Below are 24,156 nucleotides of genomic sequence, written 5' to 3'. Positions count from 1 at the left end.
TGAGGTTGCAGCTCAATGTGAGTGTTGTTAAATATTTGTGTCATTATTTATTATCACTTAAAATAACTTTAATATAAATGAATCTATTTAAACACTCATTAACTACATGAACGACTTGTTTGAGTGTGATCAATTATAAGTGTACTATTCATGGTAATCTTATGTAAATGCTGTGTGTTTTAGATCACTTCACCAATGTTGTGGATCAGCTGTCATATTTTAAGGACTGAGGTTTCATTTTACGATGCGACTTAAAGCCTGTGGGAGTTTTGGAGTCATGCTTTGGGTAAGATACTATTTGTGATTACATGATGCACTAACAGTCTATTTAAATAATATTCTCGTTCTAAAAATGGTTTCATTTATATTCACAGGGTAGGAGCTTAATATTTAGTCATGTGTGCAGATGGAGACTGAATCATCATGTACAAAGACAATACAGCTTTTTGCCAGGTATGTTTGCTTCAGTTGTAATGTATCAGTTTAGATTTGAATTAAAATGTCTGTTTTTCTGTAACAGCATATTATGTTTATGTTTAATCAGCTTTGAGCATCATCACAGGTTTAAAAAGACAGGTGTTGTTATTAGAAACACTGAATTATTTTGTGGCTATAAAACTTAAAATCTAAATAATGCAATTGCCTATCTAATAAGTTAAAACACAAATCCACGCAAACCCATTTAACAGTCTGCACATATTTGGTTTGGTGGATTGGTGATTTCTTGTAGCTCTCACAGTTCAGCATATTGGAATGTCCAGTGTGTTTGCGTTCCTTGTTTGGTGACCAGATATTGTCCCATCATTAAATTGCTAATAATATGTACCTAATGTTTCATTTGTCCTAGATGATGTCAAATCGGTCCGAGCTCTGGTCACTCCGGACATATCAAAGTAAGGGCCGATTCATACTCCTGTTTCGGCGCTGTAGTGCCGAAATGATTTCGGCTCGTCAGAAAATTTCAGTAGCACCGAAGAGCCGACTTTAGGACGGTACCCGCCCCCCCGAACCTCAAATGACGTCAAATTGTAGGCTCTACAGCGCCAAACCGACTTTTATTCGGCTCTAAAATAGGAGTATGAATCGACCCTTAGTTGTGGCATTCTGAAAACATCAGGTTTAAAACATTGCTATGTAAGTCATTTGATTCTCAATATTTCTTATTCAAAGACCCCAAGTTTGATATATGCATGCATTCGGCCATGGACCCCCATTTGATAGAATTTCTATCTCTGGGACCCCAATTAATCTATTCTACACTGTCAAACACCCAGTGTTTATTTATATTTGTACAGAGTTACAGAATCAAAAAGGTCAATTTAGTTCCATTTACACACTCCCAGAGTTACAGACCCAAAAGGGTCCATTAACAAAAACTAATTTCACCTACTACTTAACACATGTACTGTAACTATAATCTGATAATAAAACTGATTCTGATTCTTGGGGGTCCCTGGCAACCTGACTCTGCCAGATGGGGGTGGTATTGAACAAATGTGATTGTGAATCAAGCGTCTTCCATCTGAGTCGGGTTAGGTCCATGGACTCATCATTGAGTTGCAGTGACGTTAGTCACTGCGACTCAATTCTAGTATGATCATGGTGTTTTGAATGATGCTCTAAACCAGTGGTTTTCAATCAGTGGTCCAGGGACTACAAGTGGAACCCCCTCAGGGTTCCAGGTGGTCCCCAGCTAAATGATGGAGAGTTGGTAACCAAATGGACCCTTGGATCTTTAACTCTCAAGAGTTAAAGATCCATGCTGTTTGCCAACAGCATAGAATTGTGTGTCAACGATAACCAAATATTCTTTAGTTTGGGGTTTGAGAGGATATCAAATGGTGGTCAGTGGATCAATTGACATATAAATAATGGGCCTTGATATGAAAATGGTTGAAACCTACAGGATTCGGAACATTGGCATCATGGCTCACATCGACGCTGGGAAGACCACCACCACAGAGAGGATGCTCTATTACTCAGGATATACCCGGGCACTAGGAGGTGAGGACACTCAGTGGTTGAGTTGTGATATAATATTTAACTTTATAAGTCAATGAAATCGAGCTGAAACCCTGCCAGATAAAGGAGTCCTACACCATCATGTCTCTCTCTTCCTTTCCCTGCTTGCCTTGGTGTGTTAGATGTGGACGACGGGGACACAGTGACAGACTTCATGGTCCAGGAGAGGGAGCGGGGCATCACCATCCAGTCAGCGGCAGTCACCTTCGACTGGAAAGGCCATCGGATCAACCTCATAGATACTCCAGGTAAAAGGCAGTCTGCTAAGAAAACATCCATCGAACAATCTACAGCTTGTTCTGTATCAAATAATATACACAGTATGTGTGGGCACAGTATGGTTTTCTTTCGCTATATTCTGTATCTGGCGACTGAATTTCCCTCGTGGAATCAATAAAGGTCTTAAATGATGTACCGGTATTCATTCAATTATGTGTGTGTGTGTGATTTCAGGTCATGTTGACTTTACGCTAGAGGTGGAGCGAGCACTTCGTGTTTTGGACGGTGCTGTTGCAGTGATTGATGCTTCTGCTGGTGTGGAGGTTAGTAGATGTTAGCCTCTAGTCTTAAAGTCTTAAATAAACAGCCTTTCCATTTGCAGTATAAAAGCAGATAACAAAAGCATCAAAAAAAGTAAAATAATAGCTGATATGTCGACCAAACCGATATACAGGTCCAGCTCTAGTAAAGACGTGTGAATTGCTATATGATTTACAACATTATGAATCTGTGCCAGTGATGTAAATAGGTTTTCAATGAGTCCCGGGGTCCAGGGATGGTCTTTTAGAATTTAGATGATTCCCAGGGACATTATATGAGTCCCACTTCAACGACGTTAGGAGTCATATCTTTCCCATTTTTACAAATTGCAGCATTTAACTGCCATTTCATTGTATATGGTTATAATGTGGTTATATTCATGTAGAAAACAGAAGAAGAAATTATTATTATAACTAAAGCTGTCAAAATAAACTAGAATAAAAAAACAGTACAGTAGTGCATCCTGTTGATGCAGAAGTCGTTGTTTTAGTCCCTTAACAGTTCATAGTTAAGGGATGCACTAAAATGTAGTGCATCCCTTAACTATGAACTGTGTTTTTGGATGCAAAATGCATTTTAGTCTCTGCTGTGCTGTATTTTCATGTTATGGTGTGTTGTCATCAGGCCCAGACTCTGACAGTGTGGAGGCAGGCAGAGAAGCACCAGGTTCCCTGTATTTGTTTCCTTAATAAGATGGACAAGCCTGCTGCAAAGTAAGCTATACCACAACTGTTCTTCTGTCTACTGTTTTTGTTTCTTAGATGTATGTTGTGGAAGTCAAACTTTTAAAACCTCTTATTTCCCCTAGCTTATTATTTTCACTTGAGAGCATAAAGGACAAGTTGAATGCCACTCCTCTTCTCCTTCAGGTAATTATCAAGAATAAATCACTATACAAATATTAAATGCGGTGAGCTACTCAAGTGCAGAAATCTACTGTATGTGGTATTACACGACAGCATTTACAATTTTGTTTTCTTAAAGAACTGTAAAGCTTAACTTTCACTGTTTCTGTGTGAATCATGCACTAATGCAACGAAGATGAAGCTCAATTTGACGAACTATTCTATTTTGCAGATTCCAATCGGTAGTGGGAAGAGCTTCACAGGATTGGTTGACTTAATAACCAAGCAGAAAATCTTCTGGAAGACGACATCCCGGGAAGACGACGGACGTACATTCGAGATGAAACCGCTGAGTCCGTCCGATAACGCAGAACTGCTACAAGAGGCTAAAGAAGCCAGAGATGACTTGATTTGGCGGGTACGAGTCACAATATTGTCACATCCCTGACATTTATCCACAGGAACGCTAGTGTCTCTATTCTGGGCATTCACACAATTGTCAATTTAGGCATTTAGCAGAAGCTCTTATCCAATAAGCAAGGTAATCACATCAAATGCAGAGAGACAGTGCAGTGCCTCAGTAAAGTTTAAACTAGGATTGCAGGTAAAACAGGAACCTAGCACCAGTCTAAACAATATACTGTCAAAAGATGCAATGTTAATTGACATTTAACATTGTCATTGTAAAAAAAGTAACTAACCAAAAAACAAGCCTATGCAACAAAAACATAGAGAATAAAATGACCACGGTCTGTCTGTTGTCTGTACAGTCGTCATACAGTAACTCGGTCTGTCGACTCGTAAGCATCAATCGAACAGAAGGTGACAGGATGGGGTACAGTACGGGGAGAGGTCATATAATAAGTGATCATTGTGTGGAAATGATCGATCAACAAGCTCGCAACTTGTCGTGTTGTGAGACATCATGAGCTTGTAGATCGGCTGTTTTCAGTGAAAGGATTTGGTGTGGTACAGGGAAAAGGGAAGGGGCCCCAAGTACAAACCCCTGGGGGACCCCTTGTAGGGGTCAATGAAGTAATCGTAGTGTTCAAGTGGTTAAGACACCACTTTGTCTGTGGTAGCAAAATGGTATGATTTATTCTGTATCTATTTACTAATCATAAGAGAGCTAGTGCATACATGCACATCCAGGTGCAGGACAGGTGAAGATCAAATAATATAGTTTTGCACACTGGAAATATGCTCCACGTTCGGTTTGTTTGTTGTCGGTTCAACGTATCAATTAGCATGCTGTAGAATGATATTCTTCAGGAATGGAGATCTATAATGTTGATCGAACCGCCATTAAACAAAGAACGTGCAGCATGTTGTCAGTGTGAGAACTCTACTAGTTATTTTTATTAACTAAGTTCTCTTTCTGTTGTTGCCATTGACAGGTTGCTGATCTGGATGATGACTTTGCTGAATTGTTGCTGGCTGACTTTGCTGATAATTGTGATGCCATTCCTCCCGTCAAGGTAAGCACTGTGATCTGAAAAATCGTGAAAATGTGGTGCAAATCTTTGAATAAATATTCTTTCAGACATTTGTAGAATCGTCCCCAGGTCTAAATCGCTTAAATGCAGAAGACACATTTACCCAAGGGACAATGAAGTGAAATCAGTTACTGTACTGTCACTACTGTGGCGAATATAAGACTACTCTGATCATAAGACGACCCCCATTTTTCAAGACTCATTTGTGGAAAAAGAACATTGAACACAAAATAGTCTAGTCCCCGATTATAATACGACCCAGTTCTTTAGGATATTTCCATTGGGGGAAAAACATAGTCTTATATTCAGAACAATAGGGTACATCAAATTAATTTCCATTTGTACTCTCATTGGAGTTAAATGAACACAGGATTGACGATTACCCTGTTTAGTTACTTGCAGATAAAACGATATTCATCAGGACATTGTAGGAGTTATGTGTTGTTGACCATTTTGACGTGGTTTCTCTCTGTATTCTCCACGTTTCAGCTCCAGGAGGCCTTACGGCGTGTGACTCTGGCTCGTAAAGCTCTTCCGGTGCTCTGTGGAAGCTCTCTGAAAAACAAAGGCGTTCAGCCTCTTCTGGACGCCATCACGGCCTACCTCCCTGACCCCAGTGAGAGGCACCACGACGTGGTGTGAGTCCCTCCGTTCATTCACTAACACACCTACATCTACCTACCTAACCCTACCTCCCTGACCCCAGTGAGAGGCACCACCACGTGGTGTGAGTCCCTCCTTTCATTCACTAACACACCTACATCTACCTACCTAACCCTACCTCCCTGACCCCAGTGAGAGGCACCACCACGTGGTGTGAGTCCCCTCGTTCATTCACCCACACACCTAACCCTACCTCCCTGACCCCAGTGAGAGGCACCACCACGTGGTGTGAGTCCCTCCGTTCTCACACACATACAGGATATTAACTAACCCATATATATTAACTAACCCATCACAGCCTACCTCCCTGACCCCAGTGAGAGGCACCACCACGTGGTGTGAGTCCCTTCTTTCATGCACTGCAGTGTTGTTTTTGGCAGCAACATTTGATTTTAGTTTTAGTCATAGTCTTTTGAATAGTTTTAATTTAGTTTCAGTCACATTTTAGTCACCTGGAATGTCTTAGTGTTAGTCTAATTTTAGTTGACTAAATCTCCAGCTGATTTAGTCGACTAAAATGTATTTTGGAGGGCCTTGATGCCGTCGTAATGACTGATTTTACACTTGATGAAAATAGCAGATCTACAAGGTCACAACGCGTCGCGCTGCGATGCGTTGTCAGCTTGTAGATCTGCTATTTTCAGCATGCAACCAAGTGTAAAATGACTTATACTGGATCTTTTGTCCACTAGTCCCTTCCTAACATTTTAGTCTAGTTTTTATTTCTTGATGAAATTGTCATTATATTTTGTCTTAGTTTTAGTCATCACAGCTTAGTTTTCATTTAATTTCTATTTAGTTTTTGTCAGTGAAAAAAAGGTAGTCGACGAAAACAACACTGATGCACAGACTCTCACACCTACAGGATATTGCACTGCATGAACCATATTCTTTCACATATTATATTAGGCATAACAACGCTGCAATTCTCCTCAGAGTACTTGGAGAGGATCAAGAGTAGACATTGGGGGACCAAACGAAGCATATAAGGGTTTATTTCCATTAAAATGGTTGTCCATTTTGGCCTTTTCTTGTGAACTATATTTGTCATTCACTCAGACAAGTACAAGCAGCAAGTGTTGGTGTGGCATGCTCCAAACTAAGACTGCTATAGCAATGAAAATAACAAATGATCTACAAGATATAAAACAAAATACAGGAAGAAAGAAAGGACGAGTAAAGGTAAAGCCTGCATAGTTCCAAGTCCAATGTGCAGGAGCTTTTGAAGGCGTTTGAGTCGGCAGCTTTTTGACCGACACCCTACGGCCTACCCTACGTCAAACCCGAACCTAAGCGCAAACACGACACAACGCATGTGGGACCAACACATGTCGGGAGCGACGGGTGATTTCCACATGATGTCGGTCTTTGGGTGTGTCGGATAAGGCTCGATTCATACTCCTATTTTAGAGCCGGTGCTACTGAAAATTTCTGACGAGCCGAAATCATTTCGGCACTACAGCGGTAAAAATTATAAAAGTATGAATCGGCCCTAAGCGTGTGCAGTGCACCCCATTTTGGCACCTCTAAGATAATGTATTGGGTCCTTTCTCTCTACAGAAGGTGGTACAAGGATGACCTGTGCGCTCTGGCGTTTAAGGTGGTCCATGACAAGCAGCGTGGTCCCATGGTGTTCCTGCGCATCTACTCCGGTACCATGAAGGCCCAGACGGCGGTCCACAACATCAACAGAAACAACACGTACGTACACGGTGGAGCCCACTGACCTCCCGTTTCCGTTAGGGGGCCATCTAGCAGTGTTGTTCTTGGCAGCAAATTTCTATTTTAGTTTTAGTTTCAGTCTTTAGTCTTTAGTTTGTCACATTTGACAACCTGGAATGTGTTGGTGTTGGTTTAGTTTTGGTCGACTAAATATACGATTTTAGTCAAATGTATTTTGGGGGGCCTTGATGCTGTCGTAATGAGTGTTTTTACACCTGCTGAAAATTGCCGATCTACAAGCTCACAGAGCTTGTAGATCGGCAGATGAAAAGAAGCGGCTTGGACTCGTCATGCATAGAAGGAAGCATGAGGTCAGTCCGCTGCCCCCCCCCCCCCCCCCCCCCCCCCCCCCCCCCAGGTTGACAGAGGAAGTGTAGCGCCCAGGATTACATTAGATGATTGAGACTGGGTGAAAAAATGGGTTGCAAAATCGTGGGATAGAAATTATGAAAGAGTGCCATCTAGTGACTGAAAGCAATACTACACACATGGATTAAAGTTGTGACTGATTTCAGTCATTTGGATTCCATAGAAGCCACTAGCCAGAAGCGTGTCCTCAGTGAAAGCATGCTGCGCACCGAAAATAGCAGATCTCCTATTTTCGGTCATTAGTTATTTTAAGATGAAAGAGTATTTGAAGTGATCAAACATGAATGGTCTCAATGTCAAAAGCAACCTTAATGCCTCAAATCTGTGATTTCTTCAGCCGGTTGGCCTAAAACATCATTACATTTTCACTCACTTTCAAGATTTTATTTTGCTTTATGTATACCGTAGTATACATTTTTTGTTAGCGAATGCATAGCGAATGCATTGCTCTGGTGTGTGTGTGTGCTGTATTCCTTCCCATGTGACAAATTAAACGTGTGTGTCATTTGCAGCGAGAGGATGAGCAAACTGATGGTGCCGTTTGCCGACCAGCATGTGGAGATCTCTTCCCTGACCGCTGGAAACATTGCTCTGACCGTAGGCCTCAAGCAGGTACTGTAGCGTCACACAAAACATCACCATTTGAACTGAAGCAGCACAAAAGTTGCCCATATACTGCAAAAAAACCTCTTTTATTTGATCATCTGCAACCTGTAACGTTTAACCCCTATTAGGGATCATCTCTCCACATGAGAGAACACATTTGGAATCCCTAAACCGGGAAAGCATCTGTGAAAAAATGAAGAAGAATTTGTGCAAACTTTGAATATATATATAAAAAAACAACTCAAATCTTTGCTTCTGGACGTGCCTGGAAGAAAATATTTTGAGCGGTTCTTGACATGAAAAAGTTTGAGCTCCACCTGATAGTTTTTCAGAAAGACATTTTTGCATTCAGCCTCAGGTCTTAGCCCATTTAGGCCTGACGTCAAAATAATGTCTTTTTTCAATGTATTTCTTTCTGAAAAACCTCATGGACCCCAACAATTATATGTAATATGCCTCCGGCCCCTAACTGAAAAGATGTTGTTCCAGGGACCCTCTCCCCAGAAGCAAAGATTTGAGTTAAAAAACGTAAAAAAATACTGTGTGCATTCATTGTAATCTATCATATGGTGATGTGTTTTCCACTGCTTCGTAGACGGTGACGGGGGACACCATCAGTGTCCTTCCCTTCTCATATGGTGATGTGTTTTCCACTGCTTCGTAGACGGTGACGGGGGACACCATCGTGGTGGTCTCATATGGTGATGTGTTTTCCACTGCTTCGTAGACGGTGACGGGGGACACCATCGTGGTGGTCTCATATGGTGGTGTGTTTTCCACTGCTTCGTAGACGGTGACGGGGGACACCATCGTGGCGTCCAAGGCCTCCGCTGCAGCCGCGGCCCGGCGGGCACAGCGAGAATCCGGGGAGACGAAACACGTTGGAGGTCCGGCCAGTCCGGTTCTGTCGGGGGTGGAGGTCCCTGAGCCGGTGTTCTTCTGCACCATAGAGCCTCCCACCATGGCCAAACAGGCAGGTTGGTGACCATGACCATTTCATTTCATTTGCGATATACAGTACATTCGTATTCAGATCAAATCAAATCGTGTGAATATCGGGACCCACGTGAGAATTATGGCGTGGCTCAAATGTGGATCTGGAACGTTTGTTAACCAAAGCATAGACGTCTGTTTTTTTGCCTTAATTGATCATACTACAGCGTCACACACGAGCAAACGCTTGAAAAAAACTATTTTCTTTATTTGAACCCTGACAAGTTGGGTTTTGGACATATGAGGTTTCCACCCGACAGTGATCGATGATTTATTTTGAGGGTAAAGTCTACGGAACCTTTTCATTTTTCTCTTTTTATTTTTAATTGTTTTGTAAGATTAGTTTTTGGGGCTTTTATGCCTGGAGGAAAGAGAAGGGGAGTGACACACAGTAAAGGTTGTCGGGATGGGGATTCTGCATTGCAGCCTAGGGTGCCCTGCCCGGACCACCACCACCACCACTCCGGCAGCGCGGGCCAAGTCTACAGAACTTTTTATTTTTATTTTTTTTGGCTGGAAATACAAACCCCTGGGTTTCCGAGGCTTACAGAACTTTGACAGACGGGCCAAGGTGTGAGACGACGCTTGTTATCCGAAGCGTTTTACATAGAGAACCTCATTGTTCCCATGATGGACATGGGAAAAACGTAGACGCCCTTTCCGGGCTCTGGAGCGTATGTGCTCAAGGGAGGGCAAAACATTCACGATATTCCTTTGCGAAGCCCGCGTGCGTGGTGTTCGGGTCTGTAAGTCCCGGAAAGGATGCGCTGTGATTGGCCAGTAATCACTCGAATGGCAGCATGACGTAACGTGCCTTCCACACTTCCGGTGTACTTCCTCTCCCAGTGTAAATTATTCCGCCCCTCCTTCAACACGCGTCGCTCCAACGAACTGCAGCGGCCAATGAGGCATCTATTTTTTTTAACCCCTTTTGGGCTTTTAAGCAATATGTTGTTGTACTTGTACTTGTAGCTATTGAAAAATAGCAGATCTACAAGCTCATAGTGTGGCACCGTGTGCCGCGCTACAAGCCTGTAGGTCTGCTATTTTTGAAAAATCGTATTTGAATATATTCTTTTATATTCTAACTCCAAAATCTTTGCTTCAGGTTGGGTCACTGGAACAACATATTTTCAGATGGGGGGGGGGTCGGCAGCCAAATACAGTTTTGAGGGTCCCGTCCTTGAGAACGACTGGACATAGAAACATGGGGTATTTCAGAAAACTGTCAGGATTCTAGAAGACATTTTTGTAGAATCGTCCTCGGGTCTCTAAGACGGGTTAATATCTCTGATTGTTCCCGTCTGTCTGCTCTACCCCTGAGCTACCGGTGGCGCTGCCGCTGCTGCTGCCACCGCCGCCGTCCTCGCCACCGCCGTCTGCTTCTTCTGGTTCCCCTTCTTGGCGAAGCGCATGTTCTTCCTCACCTTGGGGTCCAGCCCGCGCAGCGACTCGTAGCGCGCAGACCCGGGCCTCTTGATGCCATTCCTGTGGGCCTTACGAGACTGGTTGTGACTGGTGTGGTTCTTGGACTTTGCCATCGTGTTGCCTCAGGAGATTCTGTCACACGGGTCAGAATTACAAACGGAAGAGAGCGGGAGAATATCAATTATCATGTGATCACATAACATGTCATCATGAGGTCATCCATGACGTATCTGACTGTGACATATGATTCCATATTTGGGCAATGTTTCCTGATCTTGAGTGCAGGAGATGCTGATGTCATATGCCATATGTCATACATCATAATAATGGAAATGATGGCATCAGCATGCCATGATGACATGAAGACCCCATAGACCCACATGACGTCAGAGGTCAGAAACCCTGTACTAGACTGTACAGTTGTAAACCATGCTGTGGTGCTTTAGGAGATTGGCAGTCTATAACGGTCTGTCTGTCTGTCTGTCTGGGTATCTTATCTATCACAAGGGTCAGATCAGGCTGAAACCGTGCTCAAACATGGAGACGGATCATGTCATAAACCCGCCATAGATCAGTGGTTCCCAAACTTTTTCATGTCAAGGACCCTTAAATGGACACTAATGAGCCTGCAGACCCCCATTTGAAAAAGACATGCCAGGGACCCCCATAAGAGAAGATTTTGACGGCTCTGGCAGTGATTCTCAGCCCGTTTAATTTCAAGGACCCCCAGTTTGATATGCATTAGTCTACAGACCCCTATTCTTTTTTTTTTTATAATATTTGTTTTATTCGGAAAGTGCAGTATAATTGTACATATAGCATTTCTACAAACGATATAAGAGCAGTTCCCAAGATTTTCTTCTTTTCTTTTTTTTCCCCACCCCTCTTCCCTCCCTCATCCCCCCTCCATGTGGCAACATCTCCAATGCCTCTGTATAGTATAGTCCTTTTTCCTATATAAGACATCGAGTCCACACTCAAACAGAGACAGGCACGGCAGTAATACTTCAGGTGGTACATTTCAGGAGGACAAAGAAAAAAGAAAGAGTGGGCGGAAAAAGACATAAGAAACAAAAAACAACAACAACTAAAGTATATACATTTATGCTGAGGGGGACAAAAACAATATAGCTTTGGTCTTCGACCACGAGAGGAGGAGAGGTGTCTTATACATTTTATATTTATACAATCATACAGCAGGCAATGAACCAGTGAGATTACACGAAGTCCGCTCTCAGGGGGGCAATATGCACAATCCAGTTGTTCCAAATTTGGTAGAAATTGTCTAATCTAGTTCTTAACATGTATGTTAATTTTTCCATTTTGAAGATGTCTAGGACTATTCCATGCCAATCGTCCATTGTGGGTGTGATTGGGGATAGCCATCTTCTTGTTATTGACTTTTTGCTGGCTGCCAAGAGAATCTGCAGTAGCTTTGTGTATCTCGACTGGTTAAGACATTCAATGTGGCCCAGGTACATGGTTGTGAAGTTGAAAGGTATTGGAGTATTAAATACTGAGCACAGTGATTTGTGAATATTGTTCCAAAACACCCCCAATTTGGGGCACCCCCAGAAAATGTGGAAGTGGTTGGCTTTCTTTGCCCCACACTGCCTCCAGCACAGCCTATCGTCCCCTTTGTATTTTTCCTGGTATGGGGTCTTAAAATATCTAATAATATTTTTCCAACAGTGCTCTCTCCAGTCCATAGAACAAGTTGAGGTAGACTGGAACTCCCAGATCCCTCCCCATACTTCCTCTGAGAGTTCAACTCCTGCGTCCCTCTCCCATCTCTCTTTGATGTACAACGTGCTTTCATTCTTAGCATCTGAAATGGCGCCATATAACTCAGAGATGGACTTACTTGGCTCCACTGTGAGAGCTGACTTTAATATGAAAAAGAATTCTGATTCAACTGCAGAAAACTCTTTGAATTTGCATTCTTGATTGATATAGTGCCGCACCTGGAGGTATCTGTAAAAGTCAGCCTGTTCCAGATCATGTTTGACTTGTATTGATCTGAAACTATCAATTTCAGTTCTTTGCATAAATGACATGTAAGTTGTGATTCCTTTCTCTATCCATGACTTAAATCTAATGTCGCCTCTATTTGGGACAAAGTCTGTGTCGAAGGCACACCATCTGAAAAGTTTCAACATTTTTTTTAAACCACATGACCTCACAACCTTTTGCCACACATTTAACGTATGGTTTATCCATGGGTTATTGATCCTCTCTAATCGGTCCGCCAAACCCCTGTCCCCTATTGCAGCCTGCAGAGGGAAGTCAGCAACTAGACCAAGCTCCAACTCCTTCCATCTCGCTTTATACCCCCTGTTACTCCAGTATAACAGAGGAGTTATCTGGGCTGCATAATAGTAATTTCTTAAACAGGGAAGAGCCATGCCCCCTTTGTCCTTTCTCAGTTGTAGGGTGCTATATTTAATTCTTGGTTTCTTCCCTTGCCAAATGAACCTAGAAATCCATTTGTCCCATTCTCTGAATTGTTTATCGTCCACTTCTACTGGGAGATTTCTAAAGATGTAAAGTAAGCGGGGAAGAATGTTCATCTTGACTGAACTTATTCTTGAGTTTAGGCTTAGGAAGGGGATTAGGTTCCATCTATGTAAATCAGATTTAATTTTCATCGATATGGGACCATAATTAGCTTGCCTTAACTTTGAAGGATCTTTCGTCACATTTATTCCCAAGTATTTGATTTCTTCGTTGTCCCATTTCAAATCATATTTTTCCCTCAGTCCCCTTGGGGCATTAAAGTTTAGAGCCATGACCTGTGTTTTAGAAGTGTTGAGCTTATAACCGGATAGTTCACCATAACCTGTTAGTAGTGACATCAGTTCGTTAAATGACCTCTCGGGGTCCCCCCCTAAGTACACGAGGACATCATCTGCGAACATGGCAGCCTTGTGTTCGATACCCCCCATACTTATGCCTTTGACGGCTTCACTCTGTCTTATTAATTGGCCTAGGGGTTCAATAAATAAGTCGAAGAGGAGAGGCGAGATTGCGCACCCCTGCCTCGAACCACGTTTCAAAACGAAAGCATCAGACAAATCTCCATTAATCTTGATACGAGCTGTAGGTTTGTCGTATAGGGTCTGAATAACTTTTATAAATGTTTCATCAAAACCAAATTTCGCCATTACTTTGTAAAGGAAGGTCCACCTTACGGAATCAAAGGCTTTTCTTGAATCCAGGGCTACTAGGATTGCTTTGGATTTGTCCTCAGTAGTTTGACTTAAGATGTGTAGTGACCTCCTAATATTGTCTGAGGTTTGCCGGCCGCACAAAAACCCTGCCTGGTCCAAACTTATGATGGAGGACAAAGTGTTCTCCAGCCTCCGGGCCATAATAGAGGTGAAAAGTTTATAGTCTAAATTTAAAACACTTATCGGTCGATAATTGTCACATTCTAGTTTATCTTTTCCCTCTTTTGGAATGACTGAGATAATGGCCTCCTTCCACGAGGGCGGGGCATCGCCTCCCCGCAGGATCCCATTGAAAGTATTGAGCAACAATGGTGACAACTCCGCTCTCAACGTTTTATACCATTCTGTGTTAAAACCGTCTGAACCCGGGGACTTCCCTGCTTTTAGCCTGGAAATGGCTGAGTCCACTTCTCCGCTTGTAATTGGTTTTATCAAATTTACATTTTGTGGGTCAGTAAGGACTGGTAAATCCAGGGAGTTCAAAAAAGAATCTATCTGGGTTTCATCTGCTGCTTGGGGTTGAGAATATAGTTCTCTGTAGAAAGTTTCAAAACACTCTTGGATTTTTTCTGCTTTGTTTTCGATATCCCGGGACACAGGATTTCGTATTTTATAAATTGTGTTTTCTTCTTGTTGTTTACGCAGTTTATAAGCCAGATATTTAGCTGATCTACCACCCGTCTCATAGTATCTCTGTCTTAGGAAAAGAAGCTTTTTGTGAGTTTCTTGTGTATAGATGTCATTAATTTCCCCCTGCGTTTTCCTGATTTCCTGTTTCAAGTTGGAACCTGCAACATTACTGTCAGCCACCTGCAGCTGTTTTAATTTATTTTCTAGTTCCAGCAGCTTTTGCCTCTTGAGTTTTTTTTGATACGAGGTTAGAGAAATGATTTTCCCCCTCATTACAGCCTTTAATGCGTCCCACAATATCGCAGGTGAAACCTCCTCCGAGGTGTTCAGCTCTAGATATTCTTTAATATCTTTTTTAATCTTTGTCAATGTAGTCGGATCATTTAATATGTATGAATTTAGTCTCCAGAGGGTTTTTCTAGCTTTCCTCTCCAGGAGCAGGGACAGATTAACTGGACTATGGTCTGACAGGTCAATTGTTGCAATGTTGCAGTTCCTTATCTTGAATCTGTCTGAGCTGAACATGAAAAAATAATCTAGCCTAGCATATACAGAATGTGGGCATGAGTAGTGAGTGTACTCTCTATTGCTAGGGTGCAGTTCTCTCCACACGTCAATAATACCCAGTTCCACCATTAGTGAGTTCACCTTCCTACTAATGGGGTTGTTCTGATTTGCTGTGCCTGAGGAGTCTTTTTTAGTTAACCGTATGTTGAAGTCACCCCCCGACAGGACCACCCCCTGAGAATTAACCATTAAATCAAAAATACGTCTGTATAGAGCCCATTCGCTTCCCGGTGGGATGTATACATTTATTATTGTTATCAATGAACCCTCTATTTTTCCTGTAATCTTGATAAACCTTCCCTCGTCATCCCTGGTTTCTGAAATATGTTCGTAGTTAACTGAGGCTGAGATGAGGGTTGCAACCCCTCTCCTATGGCTTGGAATATTAGATGATGAAAACACATGTCTAAAACCCATCTTTTTTAATTTTTCGTGCTCAGATTGATTCATGTGTGTCTCCTGAAGGAGAGCGATCTGTGCCTTTTCCCTCCTTAATTTAGCTAGTATCTTAGACCTTTTAATAGGATTCAAAACCCCATTTACATTGAAAGAAATTATTTTCACCGGCTCAACCTGCATATCTGTTATTATGTGCAACGGTCAACACCCCTCCTCTCTCCTTAAATAAACAAAAAACCCTCAGCATAAGGAAAGAAAAAACAGTCAAAATACACACAAAATAATAATACCGTACTTGGTCAAAAAACATTGTAAACCTGAGTTCCAGCAGTGGAACCCTTCCACTGCCCATTCTCCTAATAAAGGGAAAACCTCTCCCTGCTTGTGCTAGAGGGCCCTTATCCACCCTGATGACAGCTATGAAAGAAAGATCTTGCATAGTAGTTTGTCTCGGTCGTATCAGAACAAATGCAGCAATGTTGTGTCTATTAGAATATAACCCACCCCCCCCCCCCCCCCCCCTATTTTATCAACTAGCTTTCAGTGATATGACATTCCACATATTTAGTCCCACTTAATTTCAAGACAGTGTGTTGAAACCCATTCCTTCATTCCCCCAGATTATCAGTTTGATTTCAGTGATATATTAGTGCCCCGGACACACACACACACACACACACACGTCACTCATCCCCCCATGTTATCGGTTAAATTTCAGTGATATATTTTTGGTGTTTTGGCTCCCCCCCCACACTCATTCCCACATACCCCCACACACACACACACACACACACACACACTTGTCATTTCAATTGCATCGGTACACCCCCCCCCCCCCCCCCCTTTTTTTTTATCCCTTTGGAAAGAAAAACAAAGGAAGATTAGTCTGTGTCTTCACGTCTGAATACTTGCAGCCTCTCTATGTATCCTGGAACCCCGCTGGCCCGCGGTGGGCGCGCTCCCCCTGCCGTCTGCCACGCACCTCTCCTGATCCTCTCCCAGAGCGTTGTTGGTTTCTTGATCACTGCAACCGCCAGTCCACGCCTCGCCAGGTCTGCCGTCGCCTCTTCCACTGTAGCATATGTCTTCGTCCCATCGGCGTGGTGGACTCTTAGTCGTGCAGGAAACAGCGTCTGGAACCGTGTGTCTTTTGTTTTCAGAGCTCTCCGTGCCTCAGCATACTCCTTTCTTTTGGCCAATATTTCGGGTGCATAATCATGGTCCAGGCTGATTTTACAGTTTAGCCATGTAAAGCCCTTCTTCTCCCAGGTCTGCTTAATCACTTCTTCTTTCATGGTGTAGCTCAGGAACTTTACCACGATCGATCTGGGTTGGGTACCATTTGGGGGCAGCGGAGCCATGGCGCGGTGTGCTCTTTGTATCTGTAATGGCGTCGTTGGGGGGATATTCGGATTCTCTCTTAGCATCTTTGCCACAAAGGGGATAAGGGACCTTGCTGTCCCCTCTGTCCCCTCTGCTACCCCGTATATTCTCACGTTGTCCCTCCTGGACCGTCCCTGTAAATCAGTTATCTTAGTTTGGAGAGCCTCCTGGATCGTTAGCATCTCTGCTAGTATCTCTTCCACGTTCTGTAGCCTTTCCTCACTGCCTACGATCCTAGCTTCGGCCTGGTCCACCCTCGCGTTTGTTTTAGCTATTTCCCCTTTCAGGTCTTGCATCTGTTTCTTATTTTCTTGCCTGAAACCGCGCAGTTCCCTCAGAATTATAGCCAGATTTACCTCCTCCTCTTGGTCGGAGCAGGGTGAGGGGGGGCAAGCGCCGCTAGCCACCGCGGCCGGAGATCCCACGGTGATGTCCACTGGTTGCTGCGTTGCCGAAGTGCTAGCGTTAGCATAATTGTTAGCTTCAGGTTGCTGTGCTTCGTTATCGCCGCCGGCATGCGTACTCTCCCTTGCTTTCTTTTTCCTTTCTTTCAACACCATCCTCGCCCCTTCTTATGAGTAAATATAACTTGACTTCTTGATATTTTAGTTGACTTTGGGGCCGATATTATATCTTTTGACCGAGCGAACTTTCCTCAAGCTGTCATCCTCTCAAACCGGAAACCGGAACTCCTACAGACCCCTATTCAATGGCATTTCTATCTCTGAGACCCCAATTTATATTGTAAAATCAATATTAATGTAACTCTGAGAGTTACTCTCAGAGTTACAGACCCATAAGGGTCCATTTGGTTTCTAACTATCATTTAGCTGGGGACCCCCTAGAACTTCCTCAAGGCCATAGATCACTCACGTCATCTTACTTATGTTTTTATCCCCCCCTCCCAGATCTTGACAATGCACTCACCTGCCTTCAGAGAGAAGACCCCAGCCTTAAAGTCAGGATTGATCCCGACTCTGGACAGGTAATGCCATCGTGCTGAATGATTAGTCATTACTATTGACTCATTGACGTTCAAGGCATTTATAATATCTTTCTGCATTTTAATCATCCAATAATGTGATGTATTTCTGTTTCTGTATAAGCCATCATGTTTATTGTACTAAATGTTTTATAAAGCTGCTGTAAGGCTTGGTGAATAACCAAGTGTTCATTCAATGTGACCTGTTTGTTCTCAGACCATCCTGTGTGGAATGGGAGAGCTGCACATCGACATCATCCACGACCGCATCAGAAGGGAGTACGGCATCGAGACATACCTGGGTCCACTGCAGGTGGCATACAGAGAGACCATACTGCAACGTGTATCTGCTACAGGTACAATACAACCCATAAACATATTGTTTTTATTTATTTTTGAGTGGTGCAACCACTCCAAGGAACAGCAATGTCTGTGTTCACCTATGTGACGTTAATGTGACTATGAGCACCAGTATGACTATGAGTACCAGTAGGGGTGCTGTTGTGCCAGAAACAGAGAGAGAGATAGTGCTGCACTGTTGCCTGCTAATGAGAGACAGAGAGGAGGAGGAGGGGGGGGAGGGAGTGGAGTTGCACCACTCAGTTCACATGGGTGTGATTTTTTTATTTATTGTGATTATACAAAAATAATTGCGATTAGACGATTAATTACAGAGGGTATGCGCGAACGCCTACTGAGTGGCAAAAATACGTCCAAACAGAAAAGTCCTATTTGATTGCATTAAACAACGTTAAACATTCACCTTCCACTCAATTTGCCACTCGATTTGCCATTCACTTTATGCATGCACATACCCTCTATTGTGACAGGCCTAGGTACAACATGTAAACATATAGGGGAGACGCTTCTCCAACTCTGGTAAATCTGGTACAACAGGTCCAATATAGACATGAAGGTTGTTGTTTAATTCGGTACTGTTCCAAACGCAGACACGCTGGACCGCCAGGTCGGGGACAGACGGAACGTAGTGACGGTGGAGCTGTCTCTGTGTCCCGTGGAGGACGAGGACGACATGGCGTCTTCCAGCAGCAGCAGCAGCAGCGCGTCTCGCTGTGAGACCACCTTCCACCAGGAGGTGGAGAGGCTGCTGTCACCGGAGCAGAAGGAGGCCGTGACCAACGGAGTGCACAGCTCTTACCTCCAAGGTAACACTCATGGATTAAAGTTCTCAGTCGCCACGACTGATTTCTGAATGTCATTTGGGTTCCATAGAAGCCAGCAGCGGGTCTTCTTCTTCAAAAGTAGCAGATCTACAAGCTCGGAATGCTGTGCAAAACGACACCATTTGGAGTTTGTCGATCTGCTACTTTTGCTGTTTTTGAATACGAATCCTGGAATTTCACTTTCCACCTGACAGATGATATTACACTTGCACACATAAATATACATAAATGTTTCCCTCTAAAGTATTCTTCTGTTTAGACTTCAGTGGTAACCAACCTTTTCAAGCCCAAGAGCCCATTTTATTCCCAATTGTAAGCCAAGATCTACCACTAAAACGTGTTAGAAAAAACACTTGTTTTGTTGCTATTTCTGACAGGCTCAATGCATGTGCACACATCCACACAAAGACTAAAGCTTAAATTAGAATAAATACTTATAGTAAGTTATATTATCAATGTCAAATAATATTAAGACAAATTAGAAATAATTAGTATTAGAAATATTTTGTTTCTCATTTCAATGAATATTCACATTGGCAGATGTTCAAATGACATAGGCATAACATGACCATATATATTTGCACAGATATGGTGACATACTCTCAGGGTCAGCCCACCTTTAATGAGACTGCTGTGACTGCACTTTATCTGCAAGCGTTTTGAAATCTGGTTCATATTTAGTGATTGCCAGTCTGAGGGTGTCATTAAGATGTGAGTCAGTCATACGAGTTCTAAACTTGGATTTTATTATTTTCATTTGTGAAAAGGCCATTTCACATAAGTACGTGGAACCAAAGTATAGGCATGCAACTTCAGTGAATCAGTGCACACGACACAATCAGGGGATACTTCTCTGCTCACAAGAGACCAAAATTCCTTCTCTTTAGCTCTGACCTGCAGGTGACAGTCACTTACTAATCCAATAATCTCCATTTAAATATCTGAAGTTAATGCAAACACATCCTGCATTTTATCGGACAGCAGTTCAATGACAGTAGGCTCAGTAAAGAGGAAAGGGTTTGATACAAAAGCAGCTACTTAATTGACTCATGCGTTGTACTTCAACAGGTTTTCATATTTCATATTTATCATATTTTTTGCTCTGTGTGCGTGTGTACAGAAATCAAACTGTAGCATTGATTATTGTCACGGACAGAAGTCATTATTTCCCTATGCATATGCCCTGGAGTGCACTCGGCTATTAGTTTGCATTGCAGACTGGTATATTCAGAACGCGCCTTTAATTAAAAACCAAATGCAGCTGTGTATGTGGCTCTCAGCGTGCGATACCCCCCCTCACCTCTGTGCTGGAAATATAACGTCTGGGTTTCCGAGGCTACATCCATGCTGACGCAGTGACTGTCCTGTTTCTGGCTAAGCTTTACGCGCAGGGCACATGAACCTCTCCGTCTCCAGTCAGTGCTGGTTGTTGTTTATTTGCATGGCTCAGAAAATGAGTAACAAACTAAAATGAGAACGTTATCGAGTTGTTGGAGGAGGAGGAGGAGAATAATAATGTTCTATTTCTTATTGTGTTCTCGGGCTGCTGTGCTGCGTTGCTGCTGCGCTGTGTGCCAACCACATCATCATCTTTTCATTTTGACATGATTCACATGAAATAATAATCCTGCACCGCGTGTAGCGTTTGGTTTCATTAACGCGACAAAATAGCCTACAGCTGCTGCTGCCAAAGATACCAAAGATTGGACAGTGCTACGCAACATGGAAGTAACACTGACTCGAAGCCGTTTATAAATCAGTCAGTGAAGTCAACTTTTCACCGCCGTTTAGTCGGTCATGAACGAACGAATCAAAATAACTAGTTCTTTTTGGTGAACGAAACCGATCCGGTCACTTCCGTGAACGATCCGTTCAAAATGCAATTGACGGGGAATCGCCCGGCTGCTCTTCTCATTCAGTCAGTGCGAGGCTGCGAGACGGAGCAGCCTGAAAGGCAAGCATTTGCATTCCAATGGGTCTGACACTTCGCGATCGACTCGAAAGGTTCCCGCGAGCTACCGGTAGATCGCGAACCCCCGGTTGGTGACCCCTGCTTTAGATAGATAGATGTCCATGTACGTACATCTCTGCACATGCATACCGGTATTCTTTTTCCATTTGCAGTTGTGCAATCAATTCTTCCATTTAAATTAAATGTGTCTGTCTCTTTGTCAGTGTTGGGTGTTAATCTTTCAACCAAGACAATTGCAAAAAATATATATAACTAAATTATCATTTAGTTATAATTCAAATTCAAACAAGACCTGAAACTTTTGATACTTTTTAGTGACACTGTAGTATGATCAATTACAGCGAAAACACAAAATGTTTAAATATGGAGATGGGAGGTTTCTGCCCGACAGCAATGATATTACAGTATGTCATTTTGCTGCAGATTTTAATGTAGTTTGTCTGCTTGCTGTTTCAGGCCCATTACTAGGTTATCCAGTCCAGGCTGTGTCTACGTTGATCCAGAGAGTGAGCATTGAACCTGGTACTTCTCTAGCCATGGTGTCTGCCTGTGTCTCTCGCTGCATGCTCAAGGTAAAACATTTTTACTTTTATTGTTTGTTTTTTTGTTTTATCCCACAATTTTGTAACCCATTTTCACCCCCTGTGTCAATTATCTAATGTGATCCTGGGCTCTACACACCCTCCACCAACCTAGTCCCCATATATGGGGGACAAGGGGAGAGCAACGGACTTGTCTTGAACTCATGCTTCCTTCATGCATGAGTGTCCAAGTCGCTCCTTTACACCTGACAGGGGGGAGTTTCCCTGGTTGGACGTAGCGCGTGGAAGGAACACGTTATTCCAACCACTTTTATTGTTTTCAACGCATTTAGACCTGAGGCCGATTCTACAAATGCCCTTTCAAAAAAAATAAAAAGCAGACGTACAACGAGCTTGGTCGGAGAACTTAAACTAATTCATGAACTTACACACTAGGCTCTTAAGCAAGCCGAGGGCCAGATCCTGGAGCCCATGATGTCCCTGGAGGTGACGGTGCGAGAGGAGCATCTGAGCACGGTGCTGGGGGACCTGGCCCAGCGCCGAGGGGCCGTGAAGGACATCCAGAGCCGGCGCGACCACAAAGTGCTGCTCGCCACAGTTCCCCTGGCCGAGATGATGGTGGGTTAGAAGAAATCACCTTGGAAACCCCTCTAGAAATGAGGGTTTTATTTTTGCATTGTAGTTAGCTATCAAGTGATATTGGAATTAAGTGAAATCACTGAATATACCTTTAGTGTACATTGTTGAGTTCCAGTGTCCTGATTCCCGACAATAGCCAATCTACAAGCTCACAACCTGGTGAGCTTGTACTATAGATCTGCTATTCTTTAAGCTCACAACCTGGTGAGCTTGTACTATAGATCTGCTATTCTTTGGTGCAGGACTCATCGTACGACTACAAAGGTTTTAAAGAGACATTTCACTTTCAATAATATCATTTTATTTTAGATACATGATATTAATTTGATCAGACATTAATTTCACTCATATAAACCCATTCAACTTCAAACTCCTTGTTAGGTCATTGAAGACACACGTCCCTGATTCTGGGAGACCTTCATTTGCCAATTAGTTACTTACAGGACTCTTGAAGCAACATTACATTACAGACGATATCATATGAATACCGTAATAATAACTAATACAAATCATTAAGATCTCCACATTCATTAGGACAATATCAGTCACCAGAACCAGGCCACGAGTTTTCAATGAATCTAACATGGTTAACATGGAGCTTGAAGGTTCACTGGGCAGGTTTTCAACAGGTGGTCCGTGCAAGTATTGCATGTGGACCACCTGTGGACCATGCATTTAGTTCTGTAGGATTTGTCAATGTTTTTAATTTTTTTTTCCATTAGTTGAGAAACCGTGAAGTGAAGTCCGAGGTCAAGAGATTCAACAGAAAAAAGGAGTTAGAATCTCACGAGGGGAAAGTGCACCGGATTGTCTGGTTTAGTCATTATTATTATTAGTAGTCAATGGACCATTGGTTGAGAAACAGTGGGATATATGCACATACAGTACTAATCTTAGCCCATATCCCCACTGAACCAAACAGTGGTCCCCAGGTTGATTCTAAGTCAGGGTAGTGGCTGGTGGTCCCTCATTCACAATAGTTTGAAAACCCCTGGGATAGTATAGGGGCATCTAAATATTGAATCAAGCTACCGGTACTTAAAAAAACTACAGAAGTCTGAATACCGTAGATGTGATATGACAAACCCGCTCTGTGTGTGTGTTCACTTTAACACATTTAGACCTGAGGACGTATGTTTCTAAACTTTCTATATTAGTGGTTCTCAAATTATTTCATGTCAAGGACCCCAGAAATGTTATGAATTTGGCCATTTGAAAATGTGTTGTTCCACGCTATGAGCTTGTAGGTATAACATAATGCTTGTTAAAACACCAAAAGGGGTTCCCTGGCCAGACTGGGTTTTAACTGAACATGTTTCCATCCATGGCAGGGCTACTCCACCGTCCTGAGGACACTGACGTCGGGAAACGCCACCTTCTCCCTCCAGCTGGACAGCTACGAGCCCATGAACCCTCAGCACCAGAGTGCACTGATGAAGAGAGTGGCAGGCCTGGCCTGATCCTCACATCCTAACCTTGGTAGAGTGCTACAAATAACGTTCTTTTTTCCCCCAAACAGACTGTGATCCTGGCTGCCAACATTGGTGAAGTTTAACTATGTACAGTACAGAGTATAAAGAAGGATAGAGACTGAACTGGCGCGAAGCTCAGACCCTGCAGGGGCCTTGAGTTACACGCTACATAAATGAGCCGTCGGGTGAAAGAAAGTCCATCCTTTTTTGGACTGGACCAGGATCTGCTCAGCTGGGAAATGCTAGCTTAAATATTTATTTATGAAACGGCTCCGATACCAATTTGTTTTCAAAAGACCTGAAGAGTAGCTTTATTTGTATATATGTAATTTCTGTGAATGTCAATAGGGAAGTATATGCGAATAAACTTTCAAATATTTTACACGTGGTACTGTAGATGTATCATTTATCACATACAGTACAAAAGCACATCACAAAAGCAATTATCTTTATTGTTCTGCAGGACTGACTA

At 42.9% G+C, this 24,156-nt stretch overlaps 1 protein-coding gene across 1 annotated transcript; it reads left to right on the top strand.

The window, feature by feature from the left end:
• On the top strand, positions 1 to 24,010 carry gfm2 (GTP dependent ribosome recycling factor mitochondrial 2). The gene is made up of 21 exons (XM_080756093.1): positions 1 to 17; positions 184 to 286; positions 375 to 453; positions 848 to 893; positions 1,907 to 2,004; positions 2,145 to 2,270; positions 2,476 to 2,564; positions 3,187 to 3,275; positions 3,371 to 3,431; positions 3,640 to 3,825; positions 4,805 to 4,885; positions 5,393 to 5,541; positions 7,127 to 7,267; positions 8,170 to 8,269; positions 9,054 to 9,240; positions 17,802 to 17,878; positions 18,093 to 18,231; positions 18,826 to 19,041; positions 21,488 to 21,603; positions 22,009 to 22,191; positions 23,544 to 24,010. The coding sequence occupies exons 2-21, from the start codon at positions 245 to 247 to the stop codon at positions 23,670 to 23,672; spliced, it is 2,334 nt and encodes a 777-aa protein (XP_080612219.1). The 5' UTR covers positions 1 to 17; positions 184 to 244; the 3' UTR covers positions 23,673 to 24,010.
• Positions 24,011 to 24,156: the final 146 nt, after the last annotated feature.

This window comes from Protomyctophum bolini (genome assembly GCF_963924005.1).
Source record: "Protomyctophum bolini genome assembly, chromosome: 22".
Taxonomy (NCBI): Eukaryota; Metazoa; Chordata; class Actinopteri; order Myctophiformes; family Myctophidae; genus Protomyctophum; species Protomyctophum bolini.
This window is presented reverse-complemented; position numbering and strand designations above follow the sequence as displayed.

What these genes read in the sequence shown, in the direction of transcription:
- gfm2 (XM_080756093.1), top strand. Translation starts at nt 245, where the DNA reads ATGCGACTTAAAGCCTGTGGGAGTTTTGGAGTCATGCTTTGG. An exon ending in GAGATGACTTGATTTGGCGG is followed by an intron (nt 3,826 to 4,804) that starts GTACGAGTCACA and finishes TGCCATTGACAG; the next exon opens with GTTGCTGATCTGGATGATGA. An exon ending in ATGCCATTCCTCCCGTCAAG is followed by an intron (nt 4,886 to 5,392) that starts GTAAGCACTGTG and finishes TCCACGTTTCAG; the next exon opens with CTCCAGGAGGCCTTACGGCG.